Genomic DNA, 23,395 nt, shown 5'->3' on the forward strand with positions numbered 1-23,395 from the left:
GCTTTGATGGGGTGAGAGGTCAGTTTGAAGTTTGAGGATTACAGTTGCTACTGTGACCTCAGCTTATTTTAGATGCTGAGGCTTGCTTGCAAACTCTGTTTAGGGGATTTGTAAGGACTAATAGCTTGCCATATCGGTTAAGGCGATTGGACTCACTATTTTAACTGCTCAGGTTTGATTTGTCTTATTTTCGAGTTCTTTGTAGTATGCATGGGAACTCCTAACTCGGCTGAATCCATGCCAACTTAAAGATGGATTTTTGGGGTTGTATTTATTTGACTTGGTGCTGGGTTTACTGAATATTATAACAATATTATTGCTCAGATCCATGGCTGCTTAATTTGATTCAATCTAATTAACACTCTGCTCATTTATGGTTTCTCAAAGGTAGGATACTTCAGCTTCACACCGTTTGCTTATTTATGTTATTCATTAGCATCTGGTTTGAGTTTGTTGACCATTTATCTGCTACACTACCTGTGCAACATTTTCTTTGAAGTAACACTATTAGATGCTTTTGTTTAAACTTTTGCTCAATATTAAGCCTCTTCTGGTTAAAGCACAAATTTAGTGCCCATAGCATCATGTTCTTTCTGTTGTATGATGGATTCTTTTTTAAATGAAAGTTGACATGTTCTGAGTTATTGCTTCGATTCTGGCATGTACCTTTGTTAATCATTTCAAAACCTATCCAATTGGTCTTATCCCTAAAACAGTGGCAAAATCATGGACCATAAAATTGTAGTTGCGGTCACCATCAAGCCCCAGCAATTGCATGTTGTCACCGTCTTTTCCCTGCCTCGACTGAGAGAATATTGTTTTATTCCTGGAGATGAGATCAGTTAGCGTTTCCTTCAATGCTACAAACTCCCGTTCAATTTGGATAGCCGGACTGGCATGTTTGCTTTTCAGATAGAAGACGAACTTTATTTGGTCGTAGCTTGATGGGATTCATATTCTAATTCTGCAGCTCCTGACAAGACTTGTAAGAATCACTCTTTGCTGCGCTGCTCCTACCCGGGATATGTCTTACAAAATAATTGATTTGATTCCATTCAAGGATTGCTTCCAAGGGACGATTTTCTTGCCTTCAGTCTTTAGCTTTTGCAGGTTGCAATACTCCTCCTATAGCTTAATGTTTTGAATGAAGGTTTTTGCTTTCCTCAAACTAATTCTATGCTGTCTCGGTGGGAGATTCGTTATGAAACGTCATTACACATCCAATAAATTGGACATTCTTTAGTCGTCATTGTCATATTCAAGCCTTCTACTAGAAGCCCATTGAGCTTTAGCGAAATCCCACTGAGCCAGCAAATTGAGAAAACCAAAGCCAATCCCATACCTGCATGGGCTCACAATCACAAGTCACATTCATTGCATGAATATGACAATGCCATACCCACATGAAGGTTCACATTAAAATTTTATGCAACTACTATAAAAGGGAGGATCCGTAAGGAGCGTTTGTAACAGAGGTACTGTAACTTTTAAATTACGGTTGTTGTAGAAAAAAAATTATAATTATGAAACAAAAGTTAATAATATGTAGTAAATATAAATTTTAAATAATAATTTTGACAAAATTATTAAAGATATAATATGTTCTCCATTATACAAGTAAAAAATCATATTAACATAACTTTCGAACTACAGCAACTAGTGTTTACCAAACACTTTACTGTTGTAGTTTTTAAGCTACAGCTGTCTAACCTCAATCTCAAACGCACCTTAAGTTACATCTATTATAAGTTACAACCAAATTTGTCTTTTTCGACTTGGTTATTGTAAAATTTCATTGAGCCCCTTACACTATGTTTTATTTTATTAAAACCCTTATAGTATCAAATTTGCCCCTATAATTTTTAAAATCCTAAAACACCCTCCATTTAATTAAAAATATAATAATTATTAAATGGATTATTATTATTATATTATCATAATTATAAATATAATTATAATTTTTAAATAGATTATTATTATTAACAACAATAAAAGTATTATAATAAATTAATATATTAACAATAGTTGATAATAATTTTTTAGTTAAATTGTTAATAATAATAACTAACAATTATTATTATTATTAATTAATTTAAAAAAAATTAAATGGAACGACACATTAGTTATCATAGCACACTAATATTAATAAAAAAATAAAAATATTCTTAAATTAGTAGTAAAAAAAGCGCTTTCCTCTCTTGAAGAATTATTGTATCTCATTTTTCATCACTCATCATCAACAAAATTTTTAAGGATACTACCATTCATCTTCTTTATAATATCATCTCATAATAATTAATGTTTTCATGATAAAAGGATTAACAAAATAAAAAAACAAATTCCCTTTGAATCCATCCCTCTCCACTATTAATTTCTCTTCATCAATAACCTTTATTGAAAATTAAATCCACCATTAGAATCATCAGAGAGAGAGAGAGAGAGAGAAGGGGGGGAGGAGAAATGGGAAAAAATATATGAAATGATTACACTTTTATAATGAGGTCATTAAACGGGAATCGAAATTAGTTGGAATAAGAATGAGTAAGAATCGAAATGAGGAATTGGAATCAGAATAATTTATTTACTTAAACTGCAGGAATCGTAATTAGAATGAGATGTATTACCATTGATGTGTTTACTTGTCTTAGAATCAAAATCAGAATGAGTTAAATTGTAATAAATTACGATTAAATTCTTAATTTTTTTAGAAGAAAATATTTAATTAATTTTTATCATAATTATTATTTTGTATTTTAATTATTGTGATTATTATTATTCAAAAATTAATTAATTATTATTATTATTGTTAATTATTATTATTATTAACAATTTAACTAAAAAATATTATTAATTATTGTTAATATATTAATTAATTATAATACTTTTATTGTTGTTAATAATAATCTATTTAAAAATTATAATTATAATTATAATTACGATAATATAATTATTTACAATTATGAATAATTATTATAATTATAATAATAATCCACTTAATAATATTATATTTATAATTCGATGGAGGGTATTTTGGAAATTTTAAAATTATAGAGGACAAATTTGATACTATAAGGTTTTTGCTGAAATAAAACATAGTGTAAGGGCTCAAAGAAATTTTACAATAACCAAGTTAGAAAAGACAAAATTGGTTGTAACTTACTATAGATGTAACTTAGGCGGATCCTTTAAAATCTAGACATTTCCCTTTTGGCCTAGTAGTCTAGTGAAACCTCCGTGTCGATACCACCATTATTAGTTGGAAAAAGAAAGAAATGTTTATTATACCTACTCTAGGGATGGCAATTGCACGCCCGCAAACCTGTTCAAACCCACCCATCAAAATCCGTCTGCTACAGATAATTTTACGGGTTGCGGACGGGTTTGGTATTATAAATTAAAATCCGCACTTGGATGTGGGTGAATTTGGTATTAGTCTAATATCCGGTGGATACCTGCATGAATATCCACTAGACCTGCAATATGTTTTTTAAATATTTTTAATTTAATTTTAATTAAAAATATTTAAATCTAAAAAATATAAAAAAATAATGCAATTATGCAAAGTGCCGAATAACCAAAGTGTTTTTGCATGGTCTATTTTTCTTTAACTTAATGCATGAATTATTTCATTATTATAATTTTTTTCTTCGAATTAATAGTTGAAAAGTATTATTCTTTGGAAAATATTAATCTTAATTATTATTGTAGGCATCATGTTGGATGGGTGCTAATGATGGTGAATGAAATGAATATCTTCTCTTGGAGCTTGTGTTGAATGATAATATACTAATTAGTATAAAATACACAAATCCTTTAAAAAAATCACAAATTAGTATATAAAAATAGCAATTATTATCATTTGTGTTGGATTGATGCTAAAATTTTAATTTTTCATTTACATTAGTTAAATTTAAAATTGAGTATGGTATGTGGAATTTGAGATTATTATTGTAAATTTATGTATTGAACATTTATGATTTTAAATGTACAAACCCGTAAAAAACCGCAGGATACCATTACGGGTTTAGTAATAGTCAAAACCCGCAGCGGGTGATTTTCTTAAAAAAATTAAAACCTGCTGCGGGTTGCGGGTGAGTTTGATAATCTAAATTTTATACGGGTTTGGATTTAATAGTGACAAACCCGTTACGGGCGGTGCCCATTACCATCTCTAAGTCATACTCCTAGTTCCATGTGTATATCTTTGTTGCCTTACATAAACACCCCCCCCCCCCCCCCCCCCTTCCCCTTTTAGTTGGGAGGGAGGAGCGGCTGTTAATGACTGAACTAATTGCCCTCTTATTAAGGCCAAAACCTCTTGCCTCGCTGAGGTCAATGGCGCAATCTTTCACGTGGATTTGAAAATAGAAGTTTTCATTTTTCTATGAATCATATTTTCGAATTGAGCTTCAGCTTCATGTAGATTATCAGAACCTAACAGATTTTTAATCATAATATATATAATCAGATCCGCAAATTTTCCTTCGTCAAGTTGTCTCAACATTTGAAGAAAAAAATTTAAAAAGATTGATTAATCCCTTTCGACAAGGCATTCAACTGTTTTTGAATGTCATTTTCACTTCACATATATGTGGTTCTTTGTCCACCTGAGTTTGTTATTTGTACATGTGAGTAACACACATTAAATCAGAATGAGCGGCCACTATTCATCCAGGACCTGCTTAAATCTCCTTGGACAGTGATTCACTTAAAACCCGTAGGTAGCAGTAACAATATCTTCAAAAACACAATAACAAGCTTAAAGATTCTGCCATGGATAAGTAATATTTGATCTTGATCTCTCTCATAAGTTTATCTCCGCATACAAGTTATGTCATGGAATCTAACATTTATTTTTTTCATCATTTTGATTTTTTTCAGAGAAAAATCTGAGGCTACGGCAATCAGTCAAAAGACTTTAGATGAACTAGTGAACTTGCTGTCAAGCTCCAACAAAGGGGACATTTGCGATGACATAATAGACGTCCATCTAAAAGCCCTAGACGATCTGGTCAACGTCAACTCCCTCTTCACAATAGCAGTATTCGTGGGATTATCCTTAGCTTCCCGAGACCAACGGTCTCTGGATGACCGCCTCGAGTGCGATCCAGACGTTAGCGTCGGGAAAAGACTCATCTTATACGAAGTTATATCATTCGCCTGCTTCCTCCTGTCGAGTCTATGCTCCAAGTCACTCAAAGTACTCATCAACTTGAAAAAAATCAAGAGAAAGATCAAACTCAAGCGGATACAGAAGCTAGAGGGGCCGTTTAAAAATATTCTTCTGTCAGGGACCTGGAGGCTATTCTTGCTGGTGCTATCGATTGTGGCGTCGTTTATTGGGATCGTTTTCGTGACGCTGTCAATGGTGAATGTGATTCAGGTGAAAGTGGGGAAGCTGTCCTGTGGGAGTGTCTATGCTTTGACTTCGGTGGCTTCATTGTGTGGTATTGTTCTTCTATCTCTCCTGCTTTATGCGCCATCCATGGTGTTCGCTGTAATTGCAACTGCCCCAAGACATTAATGTCTCAGTCATCTGTGCAACATCATGCTATGTCACTGTAATTGAGTAAAAGTTCAGAAGTGAACTAGTGTGTGGTGTGAGTGATGGATCTATGATGAGATTTTTTTTTAATTTATTCTACTTTTCGATATTTTTGACATTGGGAAGTTGGGTGAGAATATGATCAATGAGTGATTTGAGTTTTTTTTTTAATTATGTATTTATATGTATAAAATGCTGTATGTTCTTCTCTACTGCCTAAATTTAACTAATTGTTCAATCGTTGTGCCACCTCCAATATGTTATATACTGATCTAAGAGGAACATAAAATAAATTTTGATATAATTACTAACTCCATTCGGGATTTTATGGATTTAATACGTTGTACTACTATAAATTTTTATAACGACAGAAGTTTTAATTTTATAAATTATACAGTCCACATGAATCCCAAATCTAAGAATTTCACTATTCATGCAGACCAGTTAATTACTTTAACGTAAAATCAGATTAGTCTAATCCCGTCAAAAATATTTTTTTATCTTTTTAAAAAATTAAAATTTTAATTTCTTATTTCTCTAAAAAAAAATTTAAATTCAGGTCCTCTAAAAAAAAATTTAAATTCTGGTGACAAATTAAATAAAACTAGACAATCACATCTAAAATATGATAAAGTAGTTTAAGCGTATCATATAAAAATTTCATCTATTTTGTACTTAAAAAAGGTTTGGCCAGCATACAAATTATGTTCTAGTGCATCTTGACTATAGGTCATCTAAGCATGTTACTAAAAAAATGAACATCAATCAAACATAATAAGTTGAAGAATAAAGAAGTTAATTTAAAAGATATGACAAAATAAAAACATAAAACAAAAAAAAGTCTAGTCAATAAATTATCACAGTAACTCTATATATATAGATTTTTCTTTATCTTTTCAATTTATCTTTTAAAGCTAATTAAGTGTAGATAACATGATAAAACTATTATTTAAGCTTAATTAGCTTTAAAATAAAGCGTTGTATCTTTCTTGCTCCTCATCTAATTGCCACTATACAACATGTAGATTGATGAAATAGTAAACCACTTCATTAAGTTCATGACTTATTGAATAAACTTCACAGAACTATGAAGTAGACTCTTCAATACTTAATTTTAACACGAAATTTTAGTTTATTTCATTCGTGGAATGTCAATTACCTACACGGTACCCTTGATTCTTTTATCGAACCTCCATCATAGGAGATATTCTTTTAGGGATACGCATTTATGTCAACTTAAAGATGGACTTTTGGGATCGTATTTATTTGACTTGGTGCCAGGTTTACTTAATATTATAACAATATTATTGCTCAGATCCGTGGCTTGCTTAATTTGATTCAAACTAATTAACACTCTCTGCTCATTTATGGTTTCTCAAAGAGAGGATACTTCAGCTTCACACAGTTTTGCTTATTTACGTTATTCATTAGCATCTTGTTTGAGTTTGCTGACCATTTATCTGCTACAGTATCTGTGCAACATTTTCTTTGAAGTAACACTAGATGCTTTTGTTTAAACTTTTGCTCAATATTGAGCCTCTTCTGGTTAAAGCACAAATTTAGTGCCCATAGCATCATGTTCTTTCTGTTGAATGATAGATTTCATTATAAATGAAAGTTGACATGGTCTGAGTTATCGCTCTGATTCTGGCATGCACTTTTGTTTAATCATTTCAAAACTTATCCAATGTCTTATCCCTAAAACTGTGGCAAAACCATGGACCATAAAATTGTAGTTGCGGTCACCATCAAGTCACTGTATTTTCCCGGCTTCTACTGAGAGAATATTGTTTTATTTCTCAAGATGAGTTCAGTTCATCGTTTCCTTCAATGTTTCAAATTCCTATTCGATTTGGATAGCTGGACAGGCGTGTTTGCTTTTCAGATAGAAGAGGAACTCTATTTGGTCGTAGCTTGATGGGATTCGTACCCTAATTTTGCAGCTCCTGACAAGACTTGTGAGAAATTCTCTTTCTTGAGCTGCTCCCACCCCGGATATGTCTTACAAAATAAATGATTTGATTCTGTTCAAGGATTGCTTGCAAGGGACGATTTTCTTGCCTTCAGTCTTCAGCTTTTGCAACTTACAATAATCTTCTCCTAGAGCTTTCTGTTTTGGTTGAAGGTTATTGCTCTCCTCAAACTAATTCTATGCTGTCTCGGAGGGAGATTCGTAATGAAACGTGATAACACATCCAAGAAACTGGACATTCTTTAGTCGTCATTATTTCTGACCTTGATTTGCTTTTTGTCAGTTTGCTGGTTTAGTGGGGTTATGCTAAAGTTCAATGGGCTGGTAGTACAAGGCTTGATGCCCGCTCCCACCAAAGCCGATCCTATACCCACCCATATGGACTGACAATCGCAAGTTACGTTCATTACATGAATATGGGAAGGCTCACATTAAAATTTTATGCAAGTACTATGAAATCTAAACATTTTAGGATTAGCAAATTAAGGGTTTGAGCCCGATTTTTTTAAATTCAGGGACAAGTTCATTAGAGTAGTAGTGTAAGGGTTGGGTCAGGCTCACTGCGGGCCCGGACTGGGCTGGACTTGGGCTTTTACTTATTTTTTTAAAAATTATTGTAAACTTGAAATAAGTTAATAATAATTAAGTTATTATAATCAACAATAAATTAAAGAAAATAAATATTTGAAAATAAAATAATAAATAAAAAAATGAAGTAAATAAATTTTAGAGATTTAATTTTTTAGTATTGGTTCTCTAATTCAAGCACTCTCTTAATTAATTAATACTTAAAAGAGTTTAGTATTATAATTCTAAATTTTTTGATTAATTACTAATATATAAATTAAGGATTTAGGCTTTCTTTTTATTATTTTATTATTTTTTAAATTTTAATTTATTATTTTAATTTATATAATTTTTTTTTTAAAAAATAAAAGATTTGGTTCTAACCCGAACTTTTTTTCCTAAGCCCTTATCCAATCCCTCATGTGAGGTCCGAACCAAAGTTCATGGGGCCGGTCCAGACTTTTTTACCATACCTAAAACATTTCCCATTTAGCCCTGTTGTCTAGTTAAACCTAGGGGGCATTTGGTTCGGTTCAGTCCGAACCGAACCGAACCGAACCATATTATGACAATTTGGTTTGGAGTAAAAAACCAAACTAAATTATCAAACCAAATGGTTCAAGAAAAAATTAAAATTAAAATTAAAAAATAATTCATAATTTATCTTTTTTATTTTTGTTTGTTAATTAATACATGATATTATATATATCATAGCATACACTTTATTTTATTGTTGAACTTTGTTATTTTAATTTATTATTATTAGATTTAATTATATTGGTTATTATTTATGGATTTCTAGATTGTTTTTGGAATTTATTATGTTAATTTACTATTGTTAAATTTTATTATGTTGTTTATTGTTTGCTAATTTATAGACTCAAGATTATTGTTGTATTAATAGTGTATTATTATATTATATTTTTTTATTGAATAATAAATATATAGGATAAAATCAAATGGAACCGAACCGAACCGAACTGAATCAAATTATAGAATTGAACCTAATTTGGTTCGGTTCTATAATTTGGTTTGCATTTGGTTCATATATTCATGAACCATTTGGTTTCAGTTTGGTTCAGTTCAGAGGCTGAACCGAACTAAACTGAATAGTGCCCACCCCTAGTTAAACCTCCGTGTCAATATAATCATTATTAATTAGAAAAAGAAAGACATGTTAGGTAGACCACTCCAGTCCCATGCGTATATCTTTATTGCCTACTTGTCTCATAGAAATTCTTTCCTTTTTATTGGGTGCTGGTAATGACTGAACTAATTACCCACTTTTAAGTCCGAAACCGCTTGCCTCACTCTTGAGGTCAATGGTGCAAGTCCCTCACACGGATGCGAGAATGGAAGTTTTCATAATTTGAGAGCAGTTTCTTCATTTTTTACTGAAATAGATTTTCGAATTGAGCTTCAGCTTCATATGGATGATATTAAAAGAACCTAACAGATTTTTAATTATATTACCAATAATTCTACTATAATATGTACCTATATAAATAATTAAGCTACCAATTACTTTAAAACAATAATGCGATCCACAAATTTTCTTTCTTGAAGTTGTCTCAACATTTCAAGAAAAAAAATTAAAAAGATAGATTAATCCCCTTCGACCAAACATTCCACTCTCTTTTTTAATGTCGTTTTGACTTTACATATAAGTGGTTCCTTGTCCACGTGTCATGTGTGTTATCAGAATGGGCGGCCACTATTAATCTAGGATCTGCTTAAATCTCCTTGCACAGCAACGCACTTGAAACTCATAGGTAGCAATAACAATATCCTCAAAAACACAATAACAAGCTCAAAGATTCTGTCATGCATAAGTAAGTATTTGATCTTGATCTCTCTCATATGCTTATCTTCGTATACAAGTTATGTCATGGAATCTAACATTTATCTTTTTCATCATTTTTATTTTTTTTTAATTTTTCGGACAAAAACCTGAAGCTTGAAAGAAAGTTAAAAGCTGTTTGTTTCAAGAGAAAATTTACAGAGGAAAATCAAAGTTCTTATTTCTGGATTCTTTTCATATAGATATAAACTGAACTTATGCAGCTTATATACTCGAAGATATTTACATACACATGCTAAAGAAACTAGTAACAAACATTAACAACTTATGCTGACTTGTCAATTCCCGTAACTACTTCTGCTGATCTGGCACTGATTGAGCTGGCACTATTGACTTGCTTTATTAACTAAGACTGAGAACTTCTTTGCCTTCATATTCTTTATAAACTCAACACAATGAGCTTCTTTAACAGCCCCCCTCAAACTCAAGGGGCATAACTGCACATTGAGTTTGTTCATTAGATAGTTGAAGTGAACAAATGAAAGAGGTTTGGTCATAATATCAGCTATCTGTTCTTCACTAGGAATGTACTGAATTATCAGCTCCCCTGCAGTCACTTTATTTATGATGAAGTGAATGTCAAGCTCGATATGTTTTGTTCGTGAATGAAAGACAGGATTGCGAGCTAATTCAGTGGCATTAATGTTGTCACACCAAATAGTAGGAATTTCTGTGCAGCACAAATCAATCTCAAAAAATAAGGATTGTAACCAGCTTATCTCTGCACTAGCTAAAGCTAAGGCTCTATATTCACTTTCAGCACTTGATCGAGCAATGCCTAACTGCTTTTTAGATGACCATGAGATCAGATTGTTGCCTAAGTAAATACAGTAAGAACCAACATATTTTCTGTCATCAAGATCACAAGCCCAATTTGCATCTTCATCTCTCCATGCTGAATAAACTTGAGTCCAAAATCCTGAGTAGATTTCAAATATCTAAGAACTCTTTTACAAGCTAGAAGATGTTGCATTGTAGGAGCAGACACATATTGACTCAATTTGTTTACAGCAAAAGCAATCTCTGGTCTTGTTAGAATCAAGTACTGCATCCCACCTACAATGCTTCTGTAACTTGTAGGATCAGTAATATATTGACCAAGATCCCCTTGAGTTTCCTTTTGTAGCTTAAGACCAGTGCTCATGGGTGTATCAGTACCTTTGCACTCAAGAAGCTGCATTTTGGATAGCAGGTCTCATATGTATTTCCTTTGTGACAAATATATACAGCCTGCATCATACAATACTTCTATGCCCAGAAAATAAGACAACTTACCCAGATCATTTAATGCAAAAATTTTACTGAACTCAGCTATAAATGCTTCTAATTCTGCACTATTTGGCCTTGTAATTAGAATGTCATCTACATAAATCAATACTATTATCATGGTTGAGCTTGTTTTCTTTATGAACAGAGAAGGATCAGCTCTTGAGTTTACAAAATTCCACTACAGCAAACAACTCTTCAGCTTCTCATACCAAGCTCTTGGAGCTTGTTTAAGACCATAGAGTGACTTATGAAGCTTACACACAAAACCTTTATTCTTATCATCAACAAAACCTGCTGGTTGATCCATGAATACTTCTTCTGTCAACTCTCCATTAAGAAAAGCATTATTTACATCAACTTGTCTTATATGCCACTTGTTCATAACAGCTAAACTGATTACCACTCTGACAGTAGCTGATTTCACCACTGGGCTAAATGTTTCAAAATAATTGACCCCTTCAATTTGTTGAAATCCCTTAGTTACTAATCTAGCATTGTATTTGGCTAAGCTTCCATCTGAATTATATTTAACTCTATACACCAATTTGTTACCAACAATCTTCTGACCATCTAACCTTGGAACCAGAGACTATGTATTGTTATTAAGTAAAGCATTGTATTCTTCTTTCATGGCTGCAAGCCATTTAGAATCCTGCATAGCTTCTTCTACAAAATCTGGTTCTTTATGAACAAGTGCTGCATTATAGACTTTAGGTTTGAAAATTCCAGCTTTGCTTCTATTGGTCATGGAATGTGTGTTTGCTGGTGTAGTGATCTATTGTGTATTTTTTGGAGCAAAGGTGCGTTGAACAATGTTTGGTAAAATTTGTGATGGAAAGAGTGTGTTGGTAGTGAATGGTTGAGTAGACATGGAATTATGAGGTTCTGTATGTGGTTCAAATATTTGTGGCAAAGGCTGAGAATTGTTGTTATGTGTATAATTAACTGAATGATGAGAACTGCTGCTGTTAGAACTTGCAGAAACAGGATTATAAGTGTTACTGTCATCTGAATTGGAAGGTATTGACAAAGTGGATAGATGATACACTTGTTGAGGAGTAAATAACAGATGTTGACATGAATTATTTGAAGTGAAAATAGAATATGAGGAATAAGGAAAGGAATGCTCATCAAATATGACATGTCTAGTTATATAGACTTGACCAGTATGATGCAGACATTTATACCCTTTATGAGAAGGGTTGTACCCAATAAAGATACACTTGTTGGAATGATATGCAAACTTATGCTTGTTACAACCAAAGCACTTGAGCATTTTGTAATCTGGTTTATGACTGAAAAGCTTTTCATATGGAGTAAGAAATGTCAAAGTTGTAGAAGACAACCTATTAATATGATAGACTGATGTTTGAAAGGCTTCCCACAAAAAATTTAAGGGTAATTTAGCTTGAGCTAGAAGTGTAAGTCCTAACTCAACAATGTGTCTGTGCTTTCTCTCAACTACCCCATTTTGATGATATGTGTAGGGATAAGAGTGTCTAAAAATAATTCCATTTTGGTTCAAAAAATTAGTGAATGCTCGATACTCTCCCCCCCAGTCAGATTGTAACTTTTAATGGGACTTTGGAATTGTTTTTCAACTTGCAATTTGAAGAGTTTGAAAATTTGTAAAGCTTCTGATTTCAGTTTCAGTGGATAGATCCAGGTATATTGACTAAAATCATCAACAAAGCTGATGTAATAAACATAACCAGCTCTGGAAGGAAAAGGAAAAGGACCCCACAAATCAGTGTGAATGAGTTCAAGTATGTAAGAAGCTTTGGTTTCAGTTGCATGGAAGTGCAGTCTATGAACCTTACCCATTTGACATGCCTCACATATTTGTTGTGCAGCTTATTTAATAATGGAAGTAGAGATATTGATAGACTTATCATTCTTAAGCAAATGCACTAGTACATCATAATGAGGATGACCAAATCGTCTATGAAACAAGATGACCTTATTAACTGATTCATTACAAGGTAAGAAAGAATTGACAACAGTTTGATAACAAGCTACAGACTTTGAATGTTTATTCTGGACATCAGTTAAAACAAGAAATTGTGGATGACATGTAGAAAGCATAGACAGAGGCTTGTTTGAAGAAATTTGACTCAAGAAAAAGGAAGGAGATGACTGAGATGACTGTAACAGCAACTTATATAATCCTTTTTCAGCAAGACCTTGCAAAAGTACTTGTCCCTTCAGTGAATCCTTTACATAACACACATTACCAACAAATTCAATGGAAAGGTTATTATCAGTGGTTAGCTTGGATATACTTATTAAGTTCTTAGTAATAGAAGGAACTAATAAGATATCCTTAAGTGTTATAGGTGTGTGTTTGTGGGCAGCATTAAGACTTTTATAGCTAAAACAAGCATCACCAATATGAGTAATAATCAAACCTTGTCCATTGCCAATGGTCAGCTGGTCTAGACCTCTGAACTCTTCTCGTACATGCATGTTTCCCATGTTATTTGTAATGTGATGTGTGGCTCCACTATCAAGATACCACCCTTCATCTTATGAGCCTTCAAGGTTAGCAACATAAGCTTCAGGGAAAGTAAAAGCTTCAAATTGATAAGAAGAGACAGGTGAGTAATTCACTGGTTGATAGCTGGAGTTAATATCTGCAACTTCATAAGAATCTTCAATTGTTGACTGTTGCTAATGAAATGACTCAAAATTAGCCATATAAGCAGCCTTTGATCCCATCATTTTACCTCTGCCAAAATGCTTAGGAAGGTAATTGTCACCATATCGATACCAGCAAGCATCAGCAGTGTGACCTTGCTTATGACATATTTGGCATATAGGTGTTAGTTCATTATGTTCACCAGTAAAAATGTTTTGGTTATGTACATGAGAAAACATATTTCTGATGTGTGGTGGTCTGTGAAAATGTTGAAACTGATTTCTACCAAAAATTACAGCAACATTTCCTCTACCAAAACCACCAATAGCACTATTACCAACTAGAAAACCTCTAGGATAAGAAGTAGAGATCATGCCACGACCAAAATACTGACCTCTTCTTCCATATTGACCATTAGAGCCATCAACAAAAGTATTTTTCCTTGGAAAACCTCTCATATGCGAGGAATTTGCATAATTTGCATTCACCATACTATAATTGGCATTAAACATAGTATGTGGATTCTTATTCTGTTCTAATCGAGCTTCATGTGTCAACAACAGTGCATATGCATCATCAAAGTTCATTTTATTGGTTGTGATTATAGAAGCCAGATCCAAATAACCAGGTCCTAATCCATTAAGAGTCCTTATCAACAGATCTTTTTCAGTTATATTATCACCAGCACAAGCAAGCTTATTCACAAGAGTTTTCATTTTTGAGCAGTATTCTTAAACTGACATTGATTCTTTTCTCAAAGTATCCAATTCATATCTAAGTTGCATTATTTTTGCTTCAGATTGAACTCCGAATTGTTTTTCAATAGATCTCCAAACATCAAAGGAAGTATCATAATTGAGAACTGAGCTTAAAATACCTTCACTTATTGTTGAAAAAAGCTAGCTAAGCTGGATTCTCAACCTTCTCCATAGATCCATCAGCTCTTGATTGAGATAGATATTGTTCTGGAATATTCTGACCTTATGAGATTAATCCTTCAAGTCGATTTCCTCTGATTGACGTCAGTACTTGTTTGTGCCAAAGAAGAAAATTTGATTGATCAAGTTTTACAGTTGTAGCAAAAGTAAATGAAGTTTGCGTAGATTGAAATTGATTGATAGTTGAATGAATTTGATTAGTTGTATTGGAACTAGCCATGGTTGGCTCTGATACCATGAAAGAAAGTTAAAAGCTATTTGTTTCAAGAGAAAATTTACAGTGGAAAATCAAAGTTCTTATTTCTGGATTCTTTTCATACAGATATAAACTGAACTTATGCAGCTTATATACTCGAAGATATTTACATACACATGCTAAAGAAACTAGTAACAAACATTAACAACTTATGCTGACTTGTCAATTCCTGTAACTACTTCTGCTGATCTGACACTGATTGAGCTGGCACTATTGACTTGCTTCACTAACTAAGACTGAGAACTTCTTTGCCTTCCTATTCTTCATAAACTCAGCACAATGAGCTTCCTTAACAAAGCTACAGCAATCAGTCAAAAGACTTTAGATGAACTAGTGAACTTCCAATCAAGCTCCAACAAAGAGGACATTTACGATGACATAATAGACGTCCATCTAAAAGCCCTAGACGATCTGGTCAACGTCAACTCCCTATTCACAATAGCAGTATTCGTGGGATTATCCTTTGCTTCCCGAAACCAACGGTCTCTGGAAGGCCGCCCCGAATGCGACCCAGACGTTACCTCGGGAAAAGACTCATCTTATACGAAGTTATATCAGTCGCCTGCTTCCTCCTATCGAGCCTATGCTCAAAGTCGCTCAAAAGCACTCATCAACTTGGAAAAATTCAAGGGAAAGATCAAAGTCAAACGGATACCGAAGCTAGAGGGGCTGTTTAAAAATATTCTTCTGCCGGGGACTTGGCGTCTATTCTTGCTGGTGCTGTCGATTGTGGCGTCGTTTGCTGGGATTCGTTTCCTGAAGCTGTCAATGGTGTGTGTGATTCAGGTAAGAGTGGGGAAGCTGTACTGTGGGAGTAACTATGCTTTGACTTCGGTGGCCTCATTGTGTGGTATTGTTCTTCTTTCTCTCCTGCTTTATGCGCCATCCATGGTGTTTGCTGTAATTGCCACTGCCCCAAGACATTAAGGTCTTAGTCATAAATGTGCAACATTATGCTATCTCGCTGGAATTGAGTAAAAGATCAGTAGTGAACTAGTGTGTGGTGTGGGTGATGGATCTATGATGTGATTGTTTTAATTTATTTTACTTATTCGATATTTTTGACATTGAAAAGTTAGGTGAGAATATGACCAATGAGTGATTTGAGAACCCCGAACGGAGTTAGTAATTATATCAAAATTTATTTTATGTTCCCCTTAGATCAGTATATAACATATTGGAGGTGGCACAACAATTGAACAATAGTTTAGAGAAGACAATTTTTTATACATAAAAATGCATAAAAGCTGTACCTTAAATTTTTTTTAGTTTTAGTTTTATAAATTATATAGTCCACATGACTCCCAAATCTAAGGATTTCACTATTTATTCGGATTAGTTAATTACTTTAACGTAATATGGGATTACACTAATCTCGTCAAAAAAAATTATTTTTTTAAAAATTATTTTTTAATTTTTTATTTCTGCCAAAATTTAAATCCTAGAGACAAATAAAATAAAACTAGATAATCTCATCTAAAATATGATAAAATAATTTAAGCGTATATTTTGCACTTAAAGAAAGGTTAGCTAGCATGCCAATTACGTCATAGTGCGTCCTGAATATAGGTCATTTAAGCACGTTACTGGAAGAAAAATGAATATCAATCAAATTTAATAAATTGAAGATACGATAAAATAAAAATATAAAACCAAACCAGTCAATAAATTATCACACTAACTATATACCTAGGTTTTTCTTTCTCTTTTCAATTACTTTTTCAAGCTAATTAAGCGCCAATAACATGACAAACTAATGGTCAAGCTTAATTAGCTTTAAAATAAAGTCTTGTATCTTTCTTGCTCCTCATGTAATTAAAGTCCTTGCGGATATACAGCACGTAGGTGGATGAAATACTGAACCGCAAGATTAAGTTCATGATGTATTGAATAAACTTCACAAAACTATGAAGTAGACTCTTCAATATTTAATTTTAACATAATTTTTTTTATTTCATTCGGTAGAAAGTCAATTACACATACGGTACCGTTGATTCTTTTATCAAACCTACATTATATGAGATATTCTTTTAGGGATAGGCATTTAGTTATAAACCAATCTTTTTTTTTTTTTTTTGTTAATTTGAACCGAACTGAACTAAAAATTAATCGGTTTAGTTTTAAATTGAAAAAAAAATTATTTTTATATATACAACATACTTTTTTGTTATAAGATTATCGATAATTAGTATTTTTGCATGAAATACAAATAAATAGTGATTACAATTGAATTGGACTAAAAAATGATCAAATTTAAGTAAAAAATTTAAAAATTTAGGTATAATAAAAAAAAATATTAAATTTCTTGAACTGAATCATATAAACCAAATCGATACTTCAGTTTCATGAGTTCTTGAATCGACCAAACTGATTAATGCCTACCCCTAAATTTCTCTCCCAGAATACAGGTTTGGGACAGCTGTGCTGTCACAAATGGTGCCCAAAAGAATTTATTGTATTTGTGATTTTCCCAATCTAAGTGAGAAATCAATAAACTACAGGGAAGGCATCTGATAATTTCCTAGCAGCATGTGTACCACGGACGGTTTATCCAGAATCATCCACCGTGTTTTGATATTTCCTTTAACTTTATCGGTCCTTGGCTTTGTAGAGCAACAGAGCATGCATCCTTTTAATTATTCTCTCCTTTATTACACTTGAACACCAAGCAATAAAATATTCGTAACATCCATGCTAACATTAATCAACAAAGCTCTCTATAAATATTTCAAGCGGCTAGCTCATTCTCACTCTCTCACTTCCTCTTAATTATTATATTACTAGCTGCTAGCTGCTTGATCAACTCATCATCGGCAATACTTTCAAGAGCTACCCATGGATGATTATCGGTAAATACGCTACCAAAATTGATTATGTACTACGTACATTATTTTCTTGATTTATTTATCTATTAATTAATGGTGTGGAGTGTTCAAACTAATTCTGACCATTAGTAATAATTTTTTCTCCATTTTCCACAGAACAAGACGATCAATTTCATCACAACAAACATCGTCAACAACGAGCATCCACGTGACGGCCATAGATGGTATTGTCAACGTCAACTCTCTCTTCACAGTAGCTGTGTTTGTGGGGCTTTCTTTATCACCTCCAGGTCCGGAGCATCAAAGCTCCAGATCCCATTACCAGGAGTCAAAATGCGTCGCCGGCCCTGAAGTGAGCAGAATGCTCACTGTTTACGAGGTCGTGTCGTTCAGTTTCTTCTTGTTCTCGTCATTAGTTGCTCAGGGTGTCAAGCTAGCTATCAACTTGAGAAATAGTGTAGTTGTTGATGACGAGTTTAAAGCCCACTTTAATGCCAACTTGTTGAGGTGTCTTATGATTGCATCGGCTGCAGGCTCGGTCATCGGTTGCCTCTTTTTAATGCTTTCAATGGTTAAGGTTGTCGAGATACAGATGGGGATTTTTTCTTGTGGAAACGAACATGTCCTTCAAGCTGTTGCCTCTATGGTTGTTTTCGTTACTAGTGGTCTCGTGGTTTATATTTCCACTGTTACTTACGCTTTTTGTCACTAGCTAGAGCCTACGCATTCCCACATTCATGTTTACTTTTGGAGCTTTTTGTTGCCTTTATCGTGAGTTGCTTTGCTTGGGTTGTCCTTCCGGAGATGAATGTAAGGGCATGCTTTGAATTGGGTAGCTTTATTAATTGTATGACATTTTTCTTATATATGCTGCTGCTTCTGGTAATGCTACGTGTTTGCTGTGTAATTTATGAGACAGAACAAGTCTGTGCCAGGTTCGCTCTGTCGTCAATTAGTTTTGTATCAGTTTTATTCTCTGTTGGCGCCTTGGCGGCACTGCCATAAGTAACTGTCTCTCTCTCTCTCTTTCTCTCTTTTTTTCGCTCTCGTAATATTTCGATGGATTATTACGTTACCTAATTGAAAATCAACAAACTACCCTCCAAATTGACAATTTGACATAAAGACATGCACTTTGCTCTTTCCAAATTCGAAATGTCTACTTGAGCCTCTATCGCTAATTATTAAGCTAGTTTCAACTGTTCGAATGATGTTGACTCAAGACGTGAATACTACGCCCTACAAAAGATCAAAATTAAGGGCTGCTTGTTTTTTTCACTTAATGCCTACCCCTAAATTAATCTCAATCAATTAATTTATCGAGTCCGTTTATTTTTTATTTAATAAAATTTTCAGTTATTAGGTTATTAAATCAATTTTTTTAACTTTTTACTTAATTTAAAAAGTCCTAATGATATGATTAAAAAATATTCTCTAAAATACCCCTAACTAATTAATTATTTTTCATCATTACTTAAATAAAATTTAATAATTAACATTATTACAATCTCTATAATGATAATATATTAGTATACTATTATTTTTTTAATCCTTTTATTTTCTTCAAATTAATATAATTTATCTTTCACAATTGTTTATAAATATTTTTCATACAAAAACTTCATATAATAATAATAAAATTGTTTAACATATACTAATTTAGAGTATAAAGAGTTGTATTGAGTTAAACATGATTTATGTTATAATAATATATTATCTTATTTAAGTTCTTTAATATGTTTCTTATTTGTTTAACATTTATTATTTGTAAATGCATAAATGTAAAAAGATTAATTTTCATATTTTTTAACAATTCAAACAAAGAAACAAACATATCATTCGCATTTACCATTTAGGTATTCAGTTCTATTTAGACAAAAAAACAAACGCCACCTAAGACAGTTAATCATCTCTTGAAAAAACATTACTATCCTATCAAGGACTGAAACAAAAAATAAATAAATAGAATCTATCTGATACAAATTAATACCTTCTTAGGAAGGAAACGTAATAATTTGGATTAAAAGCAATTTCTGCTTAATGTAAATCTAACGGATAATGAAGCTTTCAAATGATAGAAATCACATCAATTTCCTTCCCCATCAATGTCTTTCTAATATGCACATATTACGGGAATTAACTACATTATGTGATGCATATATGGTTAAGGTCAAGGTCATTGATGCACATTTGGCAACGATGAAGTCCATTATGATACATATAAATATGAAAAATGAAGATCATTGCGTAATAAATGCAAATATGGCAAGAATCAAGTCTTTTTAGTATGGCGTCACTACAAGAAAAAAGAGATTCAACAACGTGTAATGTATATTCTTACAAACCTTCGACAAAGTTCGACTGCACCTTTGAACGTCGACGTTGTCTTACGTGAAGCTGTCTCTAACAATATTTCAAGTGCATTGTGAAAAATCTCTTACCCCGTTGGTGAAATATATTTAATCACACTCAATAAATGTAGTTAAAACCTTAGTTTACTTTTTATTTTCAGCGACATTCATATGCAACCTGCGAATAACATTTTGCTTAAAGGGAAAAAAAAATGTGTATACATTTTAATTGCAAGCTCTGCAAATGTATTAATATAAAAATTAACAAAAAATAATAATATTTTGATACAAAAGAATCTAGTAACATCTTCATGTAATTGTCAATTTGTACAATTATTTATTTACAAGAATCTAATAATACAATATAGTAATTCGTCTATTATTCTCTTCTTTCTTGATGGCAAGTTGCCATATTAGCAAAAACTCTAACTAAACCCAATTCTTCAATCTCTTCATCATAGAATTAGCGATAAACCTCAAATTATCACAAAAACAACTCCTGCACAAGCAAAGACCAAAATTCATTAAAAAAAAAAACTTAAGACAAGCAACTAATAGAAAGACAACCAGCGAAGGATAATACAGAGATGAATAAGAATCTATAACAACTTATCTCAAGATACAATACCTCTCTGTTAGTGCAAGAATAACTCGACCATTAATTTTAGCCGTTAATTAGTTAGCATATTTCCTTCATTAAATATTAACTTTACATATTTGTCATTTCCTTGTTTGTCATTTGATTGTTATGACTCCCATCTTTTGTGATTCTACCATATGCATTTTTATCAATCTAGCAAATTTTTCACAATCAACAAAAAGATGATGGCTTGCTATAACCTGCTAATAATTATTTTTAACTATTTTTTAAAGAACCATTACATGTCAAAGAAATTTTTTGAATCCTGGAATTGAAACTATAAGAAATTAATTTGAAAAGTGAGAAAATAATCTGTTCTTATCTAAGAAAATAATCTCACAATCTGGCATCAATATGATTTATAAAAAAAAAAAGGTAATTGAGTAAAAATGACATGTCATTTAGCATTACCATCGACTCAAATTACAATAACAAAGTAAGTAATTGATAAAAACTCACTTCATGCTACTACTCTTCATTCCTTCGCTCTCAGCTTGTGCTTCCACTAGGTGATTGCAATATGCATCTAGAGAAAAGAACAAAATTCAAAATGACAATAACATAAAAACTTGGGATTCTCTCCACCAAAATATTATTTGAAGACTCAAAAAGGGAAAAGAACTTTAATTTTTAAGTCTAGAGTCTCGAACTAAAATTTAACACAAAATGAGACCACATAAAAACATATATTAAAGAATGAATGTGAAAGAATAACATTTCGATGCCATTAAAGCGAATTTTACAAAACCTGAATCATCTAGTTGGAAAACACAATTTCAAAGACTATTGAAAGAACCAAACTTCCATTTCAAAAGCACAAAAAAAAAAGAAAAGGAAACTAAAGCACAAGCAAAATCAATTAGCGTAACAATTATCGTGCATTCATTCAGTGATGTGTTTTTTGGTACTTCCATCTCGGGGGATGGCTCTCGTGATGACTGTCGGCGATGGAGCCATCGCCTATGTTGCCTGCGGGTGATGGTTGCGTTGGTTGGTTGCAGGCAATAAATAGGCCTACCGCCCGAGTGCATCCTTGGCGATATGCGCGATAGATAGGCCCATTGTCCGAGCGATGGCCCACTGTTGCCAAAATCTTTGTTTTTAGGCAAAATCAATTTTTTTTTTTTTAAGTTTGATACTGAGAAACTTTTATATTTTCTAAGATTCCTACTGTAAAGTGCCTGAAATTTAGTTATTAGTAAAAAAATTTACTCTTGAAAAAGCAACCCAAAGTAAAATAATTTTATGTGGCATTTTATCAAACATTTAGTCTGCACTATATGTTTGCACTATCTTTTTAACAATTAATTTTTTCCAAATTCACCTAACAACTCCACTATCCTTAACAGCTAAAAACAAACTTTCCAACTCCACACAACTATCAATAAACTCCCACAACAATTCAATCACAACTCCACCTAACACAACTATCTAGTTCAATAAACAAAAATGTGTTAAAACGAGACTAGAAACCCTCTCTAAAATTCAAGCTTGATATATGCTTCGTGATTGAGCTTGATGAGCCAAAACACTTTTTTTTTGTTTTGCTACAGAGGTTGATGTAGACAATGAAAATAAAATTGAGCGAACCAAAATGTAAGAACTTGAATTAAGAGTTTTCAACGTTGAAGCTCTTTGAGAGGCAAGGATATTGATGTCCAAAAGTCATGTGTTTGGTTATTAAAGTATGAAAGTTATGAAAGTTATGAGTGTGGTCATTTAGTTAATTTTATTTTTTTGATACACTAATATATTATAATAAGAACTCTATTGATATTTACAAGGGTAGGGCTATATGCACTCTAAAAATTACTCTAAACACTCATATTTTTATAAAAAAAATTTATTACAAAAATACTCATGATATAAATTATTATTAAGGACACTTTATTACGAGCATATATAATATTATTACTCTGAACACTCGTTTAGGGCACTAAAATTAATATTTAGTTTTCTTACTATTTTAAACCCTTAAATTTTTTTCTTTCAAATACTTGAAAGAAATATTTAAAGAGGAAATTCAATATATGAAGATTTTAACTTTAATTAGGTATGTGTGATCCTTTTGATTTTTTAGTTTACAACATAAAGAATTTTAACAAACTCTGAATCATTCTTCCTTTGCTTCTGAATTTTCTTGCATTCAATTGGAGATGGAAATGGCATCGCAGCTGTGCTGAAGAAGATCGTCATAAGGGTCCCTTCTGCCAAGCACCTACTCTTAATCATTCTTCCTTATCCCTCTCTTTTAGAACATGATTACTAAAATTTAAGCACTTAATATTTAATTATTAAAAGAAAAACCATGCAACGCAGAAACATGGGGCCGACGTATCACATATGCTATGAGAAGTCAGAACATGATTACTTTGTCTTTGATCGTGATCTTTTAGTTGTTCCAGGTATTGTGTTTATAATCTTTTATTAGTTTATTAATTTTGTGGAGTTGCAGGTATTGTGCTTACAATCATGGCCGACTTATCACGTATGAGGGTTTTAGTTTATTAATTTTGTGGAGTTGTAAATGCTT

General features: G+C 32.4%; 3 protein-coding genes across 3 annotated transcripts; all 3 read left to right on the forward strand.

Moving 5' to 3' along the window:
- The first annotated feature begins 4,690 nt into the window (after positions 1-4,690).
- On the forward strand, positions 4,691-5,828 carry LOC102618113 (uncharacterized). The gene is made up of 2 exons (XM_006492145.4): positions 4,691-4,781; positions 4,882-5,828. The coding sequence occupies exons 1-2, from the start codon at positions 4,774-4,776 to the stop codon at positions 5,522-5,524; spliced, it is 651 nt and encodes a 216-aa protein (XP_006492208.1). The 5' UTR covers positions 4,691-4,773; the 3' UTR covers positions 5,525-5,828.
- A 9,497-nt stretch (positions 5,829-15,325) lies between these two features.
- On the forward strand, positions 15,326-15,973 carry LOC107174333 (uncharacterized). Its single transcript, XM_015525126.1, has one exon. It carries the CDS (start codon positions 15,326-15,328, stop codon positions 15,971-15,973), a length of 648 nt encoding a protein of 215 aa, XP_015380612.1.
- Positions 15,974-17,795: 1,822 nt separating this feature from the next.
- LOC102618397 (hypothetical protein) lies at positions 17,796-18,892 on the forward strand. Its single transcript, XM_006492146.4, has 2 exons — positions 17,796-17,895; positions 18,028-18,892. Exons 1-2 carry the CDS (start codon positions 17,882-17,884, stop codon positions 18,581-18,583), a joined length of 570 nt encoding a protein of 189 aa, XP_006492209.1. The 5' UTR covers positions 17,796-17,881; the 3' UTR covers positions 18,584-18,892.
- Positions 18,893-23,395: the final 4,503 nt, after the last annotated feature.

Source organism: Citrus sinensis, chromosome 2 (genome assembly GCF_022201045.2).
Source record: "Citrus sinensis cultivar Valencia sweet orange chromosome 2, DVS_A1.0, whole genome shotgun sequence".
In the NCBI taxonomy this organism is placed as follows: Eukaryota; Viridiplantae; Streptophyta; class Magnoliopsida; order Sapindales; family Rutaceae; genus Citrus; species Citrus sinensis.